The sequence below is a fragment of the Paroedura picta genome, chromosome 2 (genome assembly GCF_049243985.1).
Source record: "Paroedura picta isolate Pp20150507F chromosome 2, Ppicta_v3.0, whole genome shotgun sequence".
Taxonomy (NCBI): Eukaryota; Metazoa; Chordata; class Lepidosauria; order Squamata; family Gekkonidae; genus Paroedura; species Paroedura picta.
This window is the reverse complement of record NC_135370.1, coordinates 132,876,470-132,893,966: the sequence shown is the minus strand read 5'-3', so window position 1 is coordinate 132,893,966 and position 17,497 is coordinate 132,876,470. Positions and strand designations below refer to the sequence as shown.

The window sequence follows — 17,497 nt, the reverse complement described above, 5'->3', positions numbered from 1 at the left end:
AATTTGGGCAACACAGACCATGCCATACTAATAATTTGTTCAGCCAAAATAAATGTTGTTAAAGGAATCTGTTGAGTAAAATTTGGTTCTAAGACAACTAATATAGAGATACAACTAGCTCTCTAGAAGTGGGCAGGGGAGAAGAGCCACGAAATCCCACAAATAACAATGGAGAAGCCTCCATCATATACCTTTGGATAAACTTGCTGGAAAATGAGAGGCAAAGGAACAGCAGGTAATTCCAAAGAATAAGCAAGGAAATCATAATACCCCAGTTTCTTACTCCACTGTTGTATTTCATTTGCAACATTTAGAAACTGGTTTAAATGAAAGAACCCAGAGAAGAGAGTATCCATGGCACCTTTCTTCTAGACAATAAGAGGCCAAATAGTCATGCCATTTTTAAAAAAGGAATATCAGTATGAAGGTCTGCTCTTTTGTACTGAAAAGGATGGTGTAGCAATTCCACATACGTTAGCAGACAGAGTCCCTCAAAATTACTCATCCAAAATAAAGGCTGAGCAGTATGCAATACTCAGCTGATGTCTTAGAATGCTTTACCTCTTTGTCTTTGCTGTATTTATTCTGATGCAGTTTCTTGTACTTGTGCAGTCGCAGCATGTTGTGAAGTTCTTCCCTGGAAAGAGAAAGCTCCTCCCCTTCTTCTCCATCCTCATCTGTTGCTGACTCACTATCACTGGAGTCGTCACTCAGGAGAATGCTCTGACAAGAACAAGATTAATTCTGATTAAAAATTAACAGTGGTTATAAGTGTCAGATTAATACCAATGAACTGCATTTGCTAGTCTACAAACACAGGAGGAAACAGCACATTTTCCCTATATTTGAAAAACGGCAATGAATATCTTCTCTCAATAAGCTTGCGTGTGCACCTGAAAGGTAGAAATGTCTGGAAGAACACCCAACATACTCTGCTGTATGACAAGCCTCTGAATCTACTAATAATTCTCTGTAAGAGACACTTTCCGTTTTTTAATCATTTATCAGATCACATAAATTTATTTATACCTGATCGCTGCAATTTCAAATGAACTACACATAGATGGAGATGATTGTAGATGATGGAGTAGAAATATGAACACATCCCTCTCAAGCCAAGATATGGTAGTAGGTTTTGTTAGAATCTTCCATACTTTTCTGAAAACATTAATGTTTCTGCACATACACAAGGCAGTAAAGCAACAGAAACAGTAAAAACATGTAGCTTTCACAATAATAATGACAAAAACTCACCTTCAGCCATTTCCTACTTTTTTTCAATTTGGAAAAATTATAGAGATTCCCTTTTTCTGTTTTTGGCTCTATTAAAAGAGAGTACAAAGAGTAAAATTTTACTGTGAAAACAACAATTCAGCTTTCAAATGTTCTAAGCTCATGGCTCCCAACCTTTCCCAATATGAGAATTCCCTTTTAACATGAAAAATGTTTGCAGTAACTGACATGATAGTACTAATACAAACATAAGTGTATCCATTGATTTAAAAAAACCTGATATCTTCCCTCATATGGGCAGCTTAAACTGTAGGTCCTCACTAGGAGTCTTCAAGCAGTGGCTGGACAAATATTTATCATGTATACTTTAGGCTGATCCTGGATTGAGCAGGGGGTTGAGCTAGATGGCCTGTATGGCCCCTTCCAGTACAATGATTCTAAAACAACTATTAAGAAAAAAGTGCTGCCAGGTCCATATATGTGGCTAAAGGAAAGCTTGGGAGACTATTACAATTCAATGTAAAGCAAAGTTCATTGTGAAGCCCACTGACCAGACTGCAACACTCCATTGAGTGAATGTGTATTTAACATTCCAGAACTTCCTGCTCCCGAAGACTCCCCAAGCAATGAACTTGCAGGCTCTTCTTTAACTTGTATCAAGGGACCCCCAGGCTGAGGCAGCAAAGGATTGTCATCCAGTCCATCTTCACTTTCATCACTACGATAAATTAAAAATATGAAAACAACAGAAGTACAAAGGTCTGTCGAAACAAATATTCATTTAGCATCAGTAGTATGCAAAACACTGAGATGCAGAAATGAGCTGAATTTAGCCTTGTCTATTTTTTAAACCTCACTAGAATTCCTTTAGTTTACCTATATAATTCTATTTACAAAGCAAGAGAGCTGGCTCCTCACACCCTTCCCCAAGCATGACTCCAAAAGCAGAGCCGGGGGGAACATGGTATGTTCTGTGCAGAAGATTAAATCAAGTTGTTCATCCTATTCTCCTCCAACCCCCAAGGTCTTAAACAAGGGCTTCAGAGTTCTCCCTCAATACAGGTGCTACATCTTCCACATCCTATTCCTCATGGGAACTTTGTAATGGATCCATTTATTATGCTCCATTCTGTACTATTGTAGATTAGACTGCATGATCCCATTTTTCTTAGCAACAGTTAGGGATGGTCCTCACCAACTCTGAGTGGACCAATTACCTGTTTTACTGGTAATTTACTGGCTAAAGAAATAAGAGCACAAATCAAGAATAATATTCAAGAAAAAGTTTCTCACTGTCTTTCAAACTTAACACAGATGGGGCCCTGAAATTTCCCTGCCCCTCACACTTTTTTCCAATTTTTTCAATAGAACTCCAATGAAATAATTTCCCTTTTAGAATGAATAAAATGCCTCTTACAACTTTTTTTGTTTTCAAAATGTATCGCAGTTTTACCAATAGAAAAAAACTGAGCAATTTAAGAGACCACAGGAGGGGAAAAAACACCATATTAAATATTTCCAGTTTTTAAAGTAAGGAAAATCTTGTTTTGGAAAACATTTCACTCATTCCAAAAGTCTGAGAACTTTTTCAATATCTCCAATAGAAAATCTGGGAAATTTGGGGGAGCATCAAGGATAAAAATACTCTTATACTACAGGCATATAAAATATTTTCAAGATTTTTTTGATCAAGTGTAAATAATTTCAACAACAATATACTATGAGAGGTTTAATAATAATATACTAAGAGTTCAGTGTTTTAGTGGTACAAAATATACTGGCAGGCCAGCCTATCATGAATTTACAAGATAGTTTCTGTCCAAATAATACACTTTCTTTTGTTATGAAAGAATTTACTAGGGGAATAGCCTGGTGCACCCAGGAATGCACCGGGAGCAGCACTCCAAGACCACTGCTCCCGAACTGTGCACAGAAGCCCTCGGAGGCCATGAAAAGGCAGCATGCTGACCCGACCAGGGAAGCACTAGCATTCAGAGCCCTCTCCGAGGGCCCATATGCATAGGGGCGGCCCTTGAAAAGCTCCGAAAATGCTGTGTGCTACTCCAACCAGGGCAGTGCCAGCATTCACAGATCTTTCAGGGGGCTTCTGTGCACTGGGGCGGCCCTTGGCGGCCCCAAAAATCATGCACGCTGTCACCACCCTGGTTGGGGCACCATGGGGCATTTGCGGAGCCTCCGAGGGCCATCACAGTGCATGCTGTGAATGCTGGTGCCACCCCAGCTGGGGTAGCATGTGGCATTTTGGGGCCTTCCTGCCCCCCAACAGACAGGCAGTGCTGAGGCATATATAGATAGTGGCAGGGCATTCAGGCAGGAGGTGGATGGGGGGCTGTTTGGGCTGTGGTGGGTGATTATGGGCCATTCCTGGACCTTCCAAAATTGCACAGGCCTTGCAGTGGCCTGTCCAGGCCACTGTGGGCTGTGCCCTGCTGGTGAGTGGCCATTTACCGGGCTGCCGCCACCCAGCCCCAGAATCTCAGCTAAGTGGGAAGCCTTAGAGGCTGCACTGGCCTCCCTAGGGCTGGGCTGAAGCCCAGTCTCTCCCTCCCTCCCTCCCTCCCACCCATCCCCTCAGCTGCCTGACTTTACAGATGCCAGATTTTCCTGTGGGTGTTAGGAGGAGGCGGAGGCAGTCAGGGAAGATGCACAGCCTACCTGATTGTTCCTCATTGGGCAAATGATGACCCTGAAGGCCAATCAGGTAGATTGTGTGTTGTCTGGATGTATCCTTTTTTCGTCTTTATGTTTTATTATAATTATGATGATGATTTGCTACCTTCAACACTTATTTTTTTCTACCTCTCAGATAGCAAAAATTAAAGATGCATATGCTATGATTGCAATGCAGCAGTTTGCTATACTTTTTCAAGCATCATGTATACTTGCCATCTTTCTTATAGAAAATAAAGATATTTATATTTTAAATTTCATAGATACGTTATATAGTGCAATTTGATATGATAGGTTATTCATTATGGATTTCATGTTAGTAAATTAATGAAAGTAGTTTAGGCTTGATACGAAAAGTATTGCATGCTTTTCAATCTTACCCAAAATTTCAGCTGATTATTTGTTTGTTTATTTATTTATTATTCCCCCAGTGGTTCAAAAGTTCCAGGAACTTTACGTCTGTAAACTTAGAAATAAAACAATTCTTTCCTGGGATTCCCAAGTCCAAGAAAGGCAATATTTTCATACCTGGATATACTCCTATTGAAGATGGTGGAGGTCTGCCGTAGAAAGTGGTCCAATCGCAGAGCTTTCTCCAGATACTGCAGATAGAGAGGTGTTGCCAACTCTGTGCAGTTGCCATCTTCTCTGGTGCCCAGCTCTGAGGCCATAGAACAAAGCTCTCCTCATTCACAGAGACCTCTTAATGCACAGCTGCCATTAAATAAAGAATTGGCCTTTTAGCATTGTCACATCCATGCATGGGATTTTTTAAATGTTGCATGGAAGAGGGGGCAAGATGCATATTATCACTTGGGCATAACCAGGGAAAGGCGTCCAAGTGATAATATGCATCTCGCCCCTTCCCCTATACAATTATTTCTACATGGGACTGAATCACAAGCTCATGTATAACATTTCTGGCCCAACAACGTTGCCTCGGTATTTTACAGAGCAGCCTTTCAGAGCAGAGCAGTATTTTTCAGAGCAGTACTTTAATCACCATATGGCAGGAGGAAAACAAGCTACTCGTCTTACGGTTAAAATAAACCATAGCTTCATGTTATGTCTGAATGAGCATTGCCAGCGATGGATTGGGAATTACTCAGAGATTTTAGGAGTCAAGCTTGAGGAGGGAGGGGTTTGGGGAGGAGAGGGAATGTAACAGGGGATAATGCCACAGAGTTCACCTTCCAAAAGGGCTCTTTTTCCAGGTGAATTATCTGTTACTTGGAGACCAAGTATAATCCCAGGAGGTCTCTAGCCAACACCTGAAGCACATGGCAACCTTAATCTGAACAGAGTCACTGTAGTCCTTTGTTGAAGACCTCCTGACACAAACATGGCGCATAAAGAGGCGGACCAGAGACAATTTCCTCCAACACTCTATTGGTAAGAAGTTCCATTGACTAAGACTTCTCTGGTGGTGTGTCATATTACTGATGGCGGCTGGAATTCTTTTTTATTTTGCTACAACAGATTAGCAGGGCTATCCCTCTAGTGCAATCCTATGAATACTTAATTTGAAATTGAGTCCCCATTGGGCTGATTGCAACTTATTTCCAAGTAAACATAAATCAAATCTGGATACCCATCTCCTTTCCACGGCTGTAAAATGAAAATTCAAGTAAACTTATTTTGCAGAATTGTTTGAGAACAACTGCTCTATTGCGGGTATTTAAAAAAATGATTTATTTTACATAATTTCTACACTGATTCTTGGCCCTCAAAAGGACCAGCAATACAGCCAACACGTTAAAAAAATCATAACAAAATCACATCTAAAAATAATTAAAACCAACGAAAACACATGCATAAAACAATTCAAATCAGAACTAAAATACTATACATACAAAAGCATTTATTTATTTGTTATATTTGTATGCCACCCTCCCCTGAGGCTTTGAGCAGTGCACATGGAACATAAACAATACATGGAACTTCGTTTCTTCATAATCTTTAACTGCTCAGTGAGTGGTAACATATTTGGCTAAGGCTGTTGTGGGTGGAGAGGGGGCAGGGCCGGTCCAGGTGAGGGCACAATCGGAAGATGCCTCCCTGGGGCGCTGGGTGTGCATGGCGCTGGGGGGGGGGCCTTTCAAAGCCTGTTCTTATGAACGGGCTTTGAAACCTAGTATATATATAATATATAAGTGGGTTGTAACAATAACAATAGTAACCGTAGCTAAAGGTAACAGCTTAATTCATAACAGTTTGAACAGGTTCATGGTTCAGGTGCTGGGGCTTTTGGGAGGGGGTTCAGGGGATCTGTAGATGTTACTAATTCTGGTCGACCTCAAGCAAATGCCCTGTGGAACTGTTTTAGATTTGTCAGGGCCCTGATCTCCTCCAGGAGCTCATTCCATCAGGCAGGGGCCAGGACAGAGAAGGTTCCTGGCAGAGTGAGCTGTTGAGAGCTGCACACCATCCATGGTAGGCAGGCACGCTTCCTTGCATGGGCCATTCCTACCCAGGTTTAGGGACCTTGTGGATGTTACTAATTCCCTGCAGATTTTAGTATTTTAACATAGTAATTAAAACAAAAAACATTAAAAATACTGAGTATGAAGGAAGGAACACCAACCAAAAAAAAACCAACAAAGTCTTCAACTGCTGGAAACATAGGGGAGTGACAAGTTGCTGGAGTTGGTGAAGACCACCACTTGACCCCGTGATCCCTGCCCACCTTAACGCCTCAAAAGGGTGTGGCCAATGGATAGGAGGTCAGCTCAGGGATATTATTAATCTCTTCCTGTCTACCAGGGAGTTCCCTGAGCTGCTGAAGAGGTCTATGGTTCATCCTCTCCTCAAAAAACCATCGCCAGACCTGCAGGACCTTGCAAGCTACCGCCCAATCTTGAATCTTGCATTTCCGGGCAAGGTAGTTGAAAGGGCCACAACAGACCACCTCCTGGCATACTTGGATGAAATTTTGGCTCTCCATGCCCTGGCCACAGGGTGGAGATGGTGTTCATCACCCTGATGGATGATCTCTGGCGCCAGTCATCCTCGTAATGTTAAATCTGTCAGCCACTTTTGACATGGTCGACCACGAGTTATTGGCCCACCGCCTTGCCAGGACAGCCTTGTGCTGGCTACACTCCTTTCTCCATAACCAGACCAAGAGGGTAGCAGTGGGGAATGAGGTATCATGTACCTTTAGGCTCCCTTGTGGAATTCCTCCGGGAGTGATGTTCCCCCACACACCTTGTTCAACATCTTTATGTTGAACCTCTGGTACAGCTGATCCAGAGCTTTGGGCTGGGCTGTCATTGATACGCCGATGACATCCAGCTCTATCTCCTCATGGATGGCTGCCCAGAATCCTCCCTGGAATCATTCGCCAGATGTTTGGAAGCTGTGGTTGGGTGGCTTGAGCAGAGCCGCCTGAAACTCAACTCCTCCAAGACTGAGATTCTATGGTTCATAAGGAAGGGGGCAGAACAGGAAACACATATACCCACCTGGCCAGGATGCAACTGAACATCGTGCCCCAGGAACTTAGGTGTGACCTTGGATGCCTCGCTAACCATGGAGTTACAGGTCAAGAAGGTAGCCAGCCAGGCATTTTTTCATCTTTGCCAAGCAAGGCTATTAGTGCCCTATCTGTCCCCCGAACACCCAGCCATGGTGTTCCATGCAACAGTTACCTTCAGAATGGATTTCCGTAACTCACTCTATGCGGGCCTGCTCTTGTACCTGACCTGGAAATTGCAGCTGGTGCAAAATGCAGCTACTAGGGTCCTTACAGGTGCACCTTGGAGGGCCCACATCCAGCCTGTACTGAGGCAGCTGCATTCGTTACCAGTTGCAGCCTGGTTCAAGGTTCTGGATTTGAACTTTAAGGCCCTTCGTGGTCTGTGACCCACATATCTGCAGGACCACCTGGTGTCCTATGCCCCCCGCAGGGCCTTGCGCTCTGCGGGTACCAACTTGTTTGACATTCCTGACCCTAAAGCAGCTCACCTGGCCTCAACCAGGCCCAGGGCATTCTCAGTCTTGGTCCTTACCTGATGGAATGACATTCCGGAAGAGCTGCAGGCCCTGCAGGAGATTTCAATGTTCCACAGGGGCTGTAAGATGGAGCTTTTCCACCAGGTCTATGGCTGAGGCCAAGGTAGAAGGCAGTTGATGACACCCCCCCCCCAAGAAGATCTGCCACCACTTTTTTGTTTGTTTGTTTTTGCAACAGCTATAATGGTGGGTGCTGTTGCATGATTGATCCCTTTGGGCAGACATGGGATGGATTATATTTAACGCCACATAGGGTTTTTTATGTGTATTAATGGGGTTTTTAATTGGGATTTTATGTATGGGAACTGTTTGTAACCTGCCACGGGCCGGTTTGGGGAAGTGGCAGGAAATAAATCCATACAACAACAACATCTGCCCCATCTCGCATTTCTGGGGAAGTTGGTTGAACGGGCTGCTGCAGACCAAATATCAGCATTCCCGAAGGAAATTTCAGCCCTTGACCCAATTCAGTCCTGTTTCCGACCTGGCCATGGGGTAGAGACAGACCTAGTCACCCTGATCGACTATCTCCAGTGCCAGCTGGACTAAGGTGGGTCAGCACTACTTGTACTAGATCTGTCAGCAGTGTTTGACACAGTCGATCACGAGCTCTTAGCTCACCACCTCTGGAATATGCGGGCCAGCCTACAAATGGCTGATCTCCTTTCTCCGGGGTCATGGACAGAGGGTGGCAATAGGCGAGAGTATCTAGCTGCCATAAGCTCACATGTGAAGTCCCACAGGGAGCAGTCCTCCCTCCTATCTTAATCTGTTTGTGCACCCTCTTGCTCAGGTAGTATGGAGGTTTGGGCTGGGTTGCCACCAATTCGCAGACGACACTCAGCTTTTCCTCCTGATGGAGGACCGCCCTAATTCTCCCCCAGAATCCTTAGCCAGATGCCTGGAAGCAGTGATGAGGTGGCTCAAGCAGAGTCACCTGAAGCTCAATCCTTCAAAGACAGAAGTCCTGGGGCTGGGTAGGAAGGGACCAAGCGAGGAAGCACGTTTACCCAGCCTGGATAGAATGAGACTAGCAGTGGCCCATTCCACCAGAAACCTGGCTGTAATCTTTAACGCCTCCCTCTCCATGGAGGCACAGATCACAAGTAGCATGGTAGGATTTCTACTACCTATGCCAAGCAACTAGCGCCTTATTGGCCTCAGAATACCTAGCCACATTGATCCCTACAATGGTCACCTCTAGACTGGACTTTTGCAACTCGCTCTACGCACGCCTACCCTTATCCTTTATCGGGAAACTACAACTGGTACAGAACACCACAGCCAGGATCCTCATTAATACATTATGGGAATCCCACATCCAGCCTGTACTTCAACAACTCAGCTGGCTCCCAATTGAATTCTGGATTAGGCTTAAGGTTTTGGTAACTATGTTTAAAGTCATACACAGTCTAGGCACAGTGTGCCTAAGAGACCATCTCTTTGCCTGTACCCCAAAGAGCCCTACGCTCCACCACTGCCAACAGGCTGATGATACCTGGGCCCAAAGAAGCTCATTGAACCTCAACAAGGGCCAGTTCTGTGTCCTGGCCCCCACCTCACAATTCCACAGGGTCTGCAAACAGAAGTTCCTCCACCAGTCATCTGCTTGAGGCTGACTGACCCATCAACATCCACTGGTCCCTCCCTCAGTCATCCCCACCATAACCCGAACCAACCTGACCTCTCTATGCGTTCTTGTTATAGTTGTTGTTCCTGTTAATGTATTGTTTTCAGTCAAAGCTGCTCATTCTGTTAGTCTTAGAACCACTGTTGGAACTGTTATTGAGGTGTTATGTTATGACTATGATATATGTTTAATGTTCTATGTGATGCCCAATGATGTTTCATGTAAACAACTGAGCCATATGGGAGGCAGTATAAAAATCTAAGAAAATAAATAATGCTGAACAATATCATAAGGAAAGCTGAATTAGATTTAGATGGAAGTGGAGTAAAATTGTAGGAAGGACCATGAACAATTTGAGATGTGCAGATGATGCCACATTACTGGCAGAAAAAAAGTAAAAGGTTGGACTTCAATGAAAATTAAAGCAAAAAGTTCCAAAGTAGGATCACAGCTGAACATCAAAAAGACAAAAGTAATGACTATCGGGGATTTACAAAACTTTAAGGCTGATGATGAGGAAATGGAAATTGTTAAAGATTTATTTCTTGGTTCAATCATCAACCAATTAAGAGTATGTAACCAAGAGACTTGAAGGACAGAGACTGGAAGGGCAGCCATGAAGGAACAAGAAAATATCCTTAGGTGTATGTAGGGTTCACTGGTGACTAAGATCAAGACAGTTCATAGCACAGGATTCCCTATTTATTATTATTAATATTAATAGGTGTGAAAGTTAAACAATGGAGAAAGCTGACAGGAAGAAAGCTGATTCATTTGAAATGTCATGTTGGGGAAGTTTTATAGATATGGTGGCTCATGAAAAGGACAAATAAGACATTTTTTGGATCAAATCAAACCTGGATTCTCTCTAGAAATCACTAAATTGAGCCTATTTTACTTTGGTCATATTATGAAAAGACAATTATACCAGGAAAAGTAGGAAGAACCTACAGCAGGAAAAGAGGAAGAACCAATATAACATGGATTGATTCAATAAAGAAAGCCACAGACTTGAGCAAGGCAGTAAGCAATAGGATGTTCTGGAGGCCACAGGGCTGCTAAAAGTCAGAAGCGATTTGAAAGTACCTTGCACACACACATTGAGTGATAGATAATGTAACAGAGGTCAGTCTTTCTAAGCACCACCCTGAAAGTTGACTGACAAGTATACTACCACAACAGTAGCAGCTCTTAGTTCACCTGAGTACGCTTTAAGCATGCAATGATCAATGAAACAGGCCATCAGAGGGACCAAGACAGCAACAAACTTACCATGCTTCAAATAACAGTAAGATTTTCTAAGAAAATATGGATCTTTTGCTGACAGTACTCGACTACCAGTCACTAATTTTCAGTCACTGTAATGACCCAGCAATCAGACTTTTTGTTTAGCAGGCAGGAGTGCCAGCTACCCGCACAGCACTACACCAGACCAGACCTCCCAATCTCCAGTTGAAAATGTGTTACAGATATACCTGTACATGATCCATGTGCTAATCTTTTCAGGTCAGACATGCCAAGCTGGCTCTTAGACGTTAGCCAAGGATAGCTGCTCTTAATTTGATGTTATGGTTGACTGATGATGGCAATGAGCACCAGGCACCCTCCTGATCGCCCACCCGAGCCACTGTCCTGTTAGGCATTTCACCACGCATGGGTGTCGTGCCAAAGGGGCACGCTGGCTAAGGTGGGGCTGTCCACCCCAACCGCCGAGCGCCCGCTTGCTTGGCCTCAGCTTCCGGGGGCTGCAGGGAGCGCACGTGTCCCAAGGCGCCCGGCGCCAGTGTCATATCCCCGCCCGCCGGTCCCAGGCCCAGCGGCGCCCCTCTCCCCCCGCTGAGGGGCTTTGTGCAGGAGGGCAGGCTGGCAGACCGGCTGGGTCACGCCCCGCCCCCTCGACGCTGGGGTGTGTCCCCCCCAAACGGAGGAGGACCAGGCAAGGGCCTGTCCCTTTAAGAGAAGGCCTCGCCACCGGGGACGCTGCTGCGGGCGCTGGGCGAATGAGGAGGGGCGCTGGGGCCTGTCCCCGAGGGGCCCCGCTGCGCGGGCTCCTCCGGGCCGCGTCTCACCTGAGTGCGTGGCGCGGCTCGGGCCGAGGGTGACTCCCGAGTTGCGCGCTCCGCTCGCTCTGGCCGGCCCTGAGCGGTGTTGCCTGCGATGGCGCTGCTTGTGTACTACCGCGATGCCTCTCGGCTTCTGCCTCGCCAAGATGGCGGCCGCGCTACTGCTGTTGAGGAGGAGGCGGCGGCTGCGGGCGCTGGGACGGCGGCGGCGGCCACTTTCGCTCACTGAGAGGAGAGGAGCAGGGACACGGGGAGCCATGGCGGGGGGGAGGAGAGGCGCCATGGCCAGGCCGGATTAATCGAGCTCAGCACGCCCGCCTGGCGCACGGAGCCCCAACCCACAAACACTTTCTGGCGCGCTTCGCCGATAGCTCTGCCTGGCCCCTGAGCCCGCACCCCGTCATCGTCCCCCCGCAAAGAACCCACAAGGACCCCTCTTGCATTGATCTGTTCCGTGCTCGACTGGTAGAGTCTGGCGCTGACGGAAATTGCCGATCGCTTTCGGCCGAAGAGAATTGCGTGAGTTAGCAGTTCTCGCGCGAGGATGAGAAACCACTCGCGATAGTCAAGTTCCAACGGGAGGTGCGTGGAAGTGACGTTAGACTAACGGGGGGGGGGGCCTTCTGCGTGGGTTCAGACCCCTCAGTCGCCGCCCGGGGAAACAGCCATTCGCCCTCATGCTACTCTCGTAGTAAGACTTCTGCGTAGTGAACATTAGAGCGTCATGGGGTTAGTCTTGCTGCAGTGCTCCTTAGCGGCCATGCATTCGGGTTTGAGCTGGAGCTTGCTCTATGCAGCTGGCCTGTCTTAATAGGGAGAACTTTTGAGGATTGCGAATTTCTTGCATTTGCTTTCGGCGTTGAAAGAAACACGAGTGTGCGCGCGCGCATGCTCCTTACGTGCTGTCCTCCTCTCCAAGTTGTCGCTACCCTACAAATTAACGACCTCCAAACCACCCTGTCGCAGCAGTTCTTCCAAACAGATAGCCGTGGCTCCTTTTAACCAGTAAATATGTCTCATGTCAGGTCTTTCTTCCCGCTGCCTTCGAATTTGCCAAGCCTTATTGTCTTTTGCAGTGGGCCGCCTCTTTTCCAAATGTCACCAAACTAGGACAGCCTCAATTCTTAGCTACTAGGAAGAGTTGAGGCTTGATTTGATCTAGAATCCACTTGTCCTTTTGGTGTCCTATAGTGTCCATAAAACTCTGTAATGACCCTAGATTTAAAACAAGTCAGTTTACATCCTTTTAGTTTTTTAAACTACACCTATACATAGGAGTGAGGAATATCGTAGTATAAGTTATCTTGATTATCAAGAGAACTTGTTCCTTCATAGCTGTCTCTTCAAGGCTCAGTCTCTTGATTTCTTGGCCATCTCCTAAAACATACAATATGTACCATCTCTACCAAAAAGTTAGAAAGGTTGTGTATCAACTCTTTCTGCATTGCTCTTTATACATCTGTATTACCCCAAGATTACGTAAATGCAGATATTTCATGTGTGCATAATTAATATGGAAACTAGACCTGGATCCTTGTCTTCCTTAAGATCCTCCATATCAGGGGAGGGAGGGTTGTACTTAAATTACATGTATGGCTATTGGATATATGGTACCCACAAATGCCAGTTGACTTACATGGGCCCATTAAAATACAGTGCAGAAAAGTTGCAGTGAAAAGTGCACACCAGTTTTGGAGAAATCTGCTATGGATCTAAATTGATAGTTCCAGGAACTGGAATCAGTGTTCTGGTACTGGAACGACATCCATGCCCTCCCCCCCCCCCCCGGCCGGAATGATGCTCTCTGAAACAAGATAAACTTCATTGTATGTGGTATGGTAGACCCTGCAATTGGAATTCCAGCTCTTGGCTTGAAAGGACAGCTGTCAAAGTAGAATGACAGCCCCTGAGAGTATGTGCTCTGGCAATGGAACAACAGCCCACTGAGTGGCATGAATGTCACTGGGAAAATAGTGACCTGGCCTGTAATATTTATGATTATTGCTTTATTACATTCCTATGCCACCCTTCCCAGAGGGCACAGGTTCAATCCCAGGGTGAAATGGCTGTCCTTGAAAGTAGAATATCAGAAAGTAGAGTACTCAGATTGAAATGACAGTTTCTGAGTGGAATGGCTATACTTGGGAGAATAAATATTATGGAAGGATGGCCCCTGGAAATACAAAATGTGACCTGGGACTAGAATGACAGTCCCTGGGTGCACAATACCTGTACTGGGAATAGAATGAACCTGGGCTCCCATTACATGAGCCTTTAGAGATCTCCCATTATGCACAATGGACATTTATTACTCCACATTATGTTACACAGTCAATTCACATATTTAAGCAGGATCTAAACCATATCCGAAGTCCAAGTAGTCAGTATCCTCCCCCAGGTCTATTATGCACGGCTGCTGAAATGGCGGCATAGACAACGAGGAGGTGGAAGAAGCGAAGCAAACCGCAAATGCAAGGGACGGAACGCAACGGCAGCAAAACCCAGAGTAGCCGATTATGCACGTGGCCAAACCGGAGCCGCTTCTGGTTGCACCCTGGGCACCCGGGAAGCTCCGCTTTCTTCCGCATCTCACTAATGCAGCTTTTTCAGCAGCATACGTCGACTTCGCCCGGCTGCCGCCTGTGGCGTGCATAATCTGTGATTTTAGCCGCCACCATACCACCTCGAATGTGGACCTTCCCCTCCGTGCATAATGGGCCCCGCTAACACTAGAAGAGAGTAAGCATGAAAAAGCATATACTCTACTATGAGATCACACCCTTCTACAAATTTTGTGATGTCTAAGGTGCTACTGTATTCTGTTCTATGCTGACACCAGTGCCGGATTTTCCTATAGGGTAACTAGGCTTCAGCCTAGGGCCTCAAGATCAAGAGGGGCCTATATTACACATTTTTTATAAAGGTACCAATCACAACATGTTTCATTTAACATATTGATATATATCACAGTAATGATGTATTTTATTATCTCTCATGTAATTTACAAACTTAAAAATGGAAGGTGAAGGGGCCACATAAGTGGGATAGCCTAGGGCTTCTTTTCATGTAAATCCAGCCCTGGCTGCCACAGACTAACATGGCTACCTATCTTGATCTCCATTCTAGCACTGAATGTGTTTATTATTACATATTAAAATATTTATTATTAATTGTATATACTTATTAATATATAATACAATTATATACTGCTCTCCCAGTATGGCTCAGGGCAGTTTCCTCTTCACTAAGTTATTTTTACACTACAATTTTTAACCTCAATATTTTATTGTAACTTATTTTCCACAGAAGTCTTAAGTATACTGTCAAATGTCAACACATCAGAGATCACAGTCCAGGACAGGTATAATGTACAGAACATCTTAGAAAATATTTCTTTTATGTGACAAAGAATTTTAATAATGTTAAGCATTAACCCTTGCAACCATTTAAAGAGAATACTTAGTGAAAATGTCTCAAAAATAATGAACAGCATGCTTGTTATATTGTGCAGGAGTAAAAGCAGCTACTCTGAGTTAGTTGTTAATTATACCCCAGAAAATAATAAAAATATTTTGACAACTGAGTGATTGTGTCTACAAGATTATAAAAAATAATGCATGTAAACATGGCACCAGTACTAAGTCAAAGGCCTAGAAACTTCCCCTTTCATACAATTAACATTATTGAAATAGTCACAAACTTTAGTCTTTTTTTGGGGGGTGGGCATTCAGGCATATTCTGCTGTCAAGCAGCAGAGGCTCTTTGAAATGATTTGAAAATAGGTCTCAGTCTATAGCGGTATAACACGAAGAACATCCATCATATTTGCATAAGGAAACTGTGCACAACAGCAATGATCCCACTCCCATTTCAAGATCTTTGTTCTGACTGAACCCTCACTCCTCCTGTTCTAATTGAGAACAGACAAAACAATCTAGAACATACAACAAAAACAGAACCATTTTCTTACAGTACTTGGGACAGGAATATGGCAACTAAATTTTGATGGTAAGGCAAAACGAATTGCCAAGTTACCTTCCATCCCCTTTGAGTCTTGTGAAAGGCTCCAAAGGACTGTCTCGAGTTGCTTGAAAGCAGGGAGTCTGACTCTGTGCAGTGTTTGGCAGGATTTGGTGATATAGCTCTGTAGAAGGTAAGGACAATCTTCCACGCGGAGATGAGACCTGAGAACTATTCATTTTTTGAAATAAAGGGGCAGAAATTGCATTATTTGGTATAACTTCATCCTTGTCTCTTAATTGTTTGATTTCCTCTTTTAAGATCACAGCACCCTTGCTTAGTAGGTTGAGCTTTGGAGACTGTTGCTTTTCCCTTGCCTCAGTCTCTTCTGAAACAGATTTACAACATTGCCTTTGAAACTGCTCAGAGCTGACAGAATCCATTTTTTCTGTTTCACAGTTTATAGCTGTGGTGCTCTGACTATCCCAATTATTCTTCTTCCACTGTTCTTTTATAGAGTTGTCCTGATCAACTGAACCCAAAAAATGGACAGGTCTGACACTGGATGTAGTAAGGTATTCAACTCTAGTTAAAGGAAATAAGCTAGTGCTCTCTCTTTGGTTTGCTTCCTTTCTTGTTATCCTTTCCATAGTCCCCACTGGTTTTCTAATCAGGAGGCCGCCTTTATTCTGCTGAAATTTCTGCAGTGCTTTTTCTCTTCGTAGCTTGTGAAAATCTGCCAACTGTTGTAGCTCTTGTGGTAGCTCCATGCAAGAGAACTGAAATATACACAGAGAGTATCAGTAGGCATTTATCATTAATACTGTTAATTTAACAAAGAATTAGCATTAGGCATGAACACACAAAAAATAAGCACTTCTCAGATTTGGTCCAAATAAATTCCGCCAAATCTCCCAAATCACTTTTTAGAGTTGTTATCCAAAGCAATTGGGCCAAAATATCTGCCAGACAGCTGATCTCCAGGGATCAGCTGTTTGGGTGCATCTTCTCCCCAAGCTTTCCCAGGCAGTAAAGGTAAAGGTAAAGGTATCCCCTGTGCAAGCACCGAGTCATGTCTGACCCTTGGGGTGACGCCCTCTAGCGTTTTCATGGCAGACTCAATACGGGGTGGTTTGCCAGTGCCTTCCCCAGTCATGACCGTTCCCAGGCAGAGGAAAGCCTAATTGCCAGTGCATGAAAAGGCTAGGGGGAGGCATTTTAAGAGCAGCAGAACCTGACAGAAGTCTTAGGGGGAGGCATTTAAAGGGTGCACCAAACAGCTGTCCCTGACAGATCAGCTGTTTGGCATTCTCCCCCCCCCCCCCCCCCCGTACCTTTTCAGGCAGCAGAGAACAAGCTCTTCCCTGCCTAGGAAAGCTGACAGGGGGAAGAGGCATTCAAGGGGTGCTCTAAATATCTGATCCTGACACATCCTCTGTTTGCAATGCTCCACGCCCCATCCCCCACCAGCCTAGGAAGGTAGGGGGGTGAATTTAAAGACTGCGCCAAACATTTGATACTGACAAACAGCTGTTTGGCACCTGTGCCCCCCCCCAGACCTTTCCTAGGCTACCCAGAGCTTGCCCTCATAAGCCTGGGAATCTCAAAATGCATTCAAGTATGTATAAATAAATAAATAGATAGATAGATAATATAATAAATAGATAATATAAACAAATAAATAAATGAAATTTAAATGGGCCAAATCACTATTTGGATACCACTGATTCCTCCAGTTTAAAGTACAGGGATGGGTGATTCAGCTCAAATATGTTCAAAAAGTTCTCAAATCAGCACCAATCCATGGACCTCAATTATTCCTCAGGTTATTCAGGTTATTCCTCTCAATTATTTTCTCTATACCAAAATGCTTAACATCAAGTTTCTAAAACAAGAAGACAGTATC

At 44.6% G+C, this 17,497-nt stretch overlaps 3 protein-coding genes across 14 annotated transcripts in view; 1 reads left to right on the top strand and 2 right to left on the bottom strand.

Moving 5' to 3' along the window:
• Positions 1-12,063, bottom strand: part of INO80 (INO80 complex ATPase subunit) — a 70,008-nt gene extending 57,945 nt beyond the window's left edge. For 2 of the 4 annotated variants that reach the window (XM_077322825.1, XM_077322822.1), the window contains exons 1-5: positions 11,638-12,062; positions 4,453-4,638; positions 1,785-1,951; positions 1,255-1,322; positions 562-723 (exon numbers count right to left, since the gene is read on the bottom strand). In XM_077322825.1, coding sequence (XP_077178940.1) covers positions 562-723; positions 1,255-1,322; positions 1,785-1,951; positions 4,453-4,595 — 540 coding nt within the window. In that variant the 5' untranslated portion in view covers positions 4,596-4,638; positions 11,638-12,062. Of the gene's footprint in view, positions 1-561; positions 724-1,254; positions 1,323-1,784; positions 1,952-4,452; positions 4,639-11,043; positions 11,366-11,637 lie in introns of those variants that run through there. The other 2 variants (XM_077322824.1, XM_077322823.1) reach the window with 2 other exon arrangements.
• Positions 1-17,497, top strand: part of DLL4 (delta like canonical Notch ligand 4) — a 184,872-nt gene that overhangs the window by 147,553 nt on the left and 19,822 nt on the right. The gene's annotated exons all lie outside the window — the stretch shown is intronic.
• Positions 13,920-17,497, bottom strand: part of EXD1 (exonuclease 3'-5' domain containing 1) — a 30,560-nt gene continuing 26,982 nt past the window's right edge. For all 9 annotated transcript variants that reach the window (XM_077322833.1, XM_077322831.1, XM_077322836.1 and 6 more), the window contains one exon: positions 13,920-16,370. In XM_077322833.1, the coding sequence (XP_077178948.1) occupies positions 15,663-16,370 (708 nt within the window). In that variant the 3' untranslated portion in view covers positions 13,920-15,662. The remainder of the gene's footprint in view (positions 16,371-17,497) is intronic.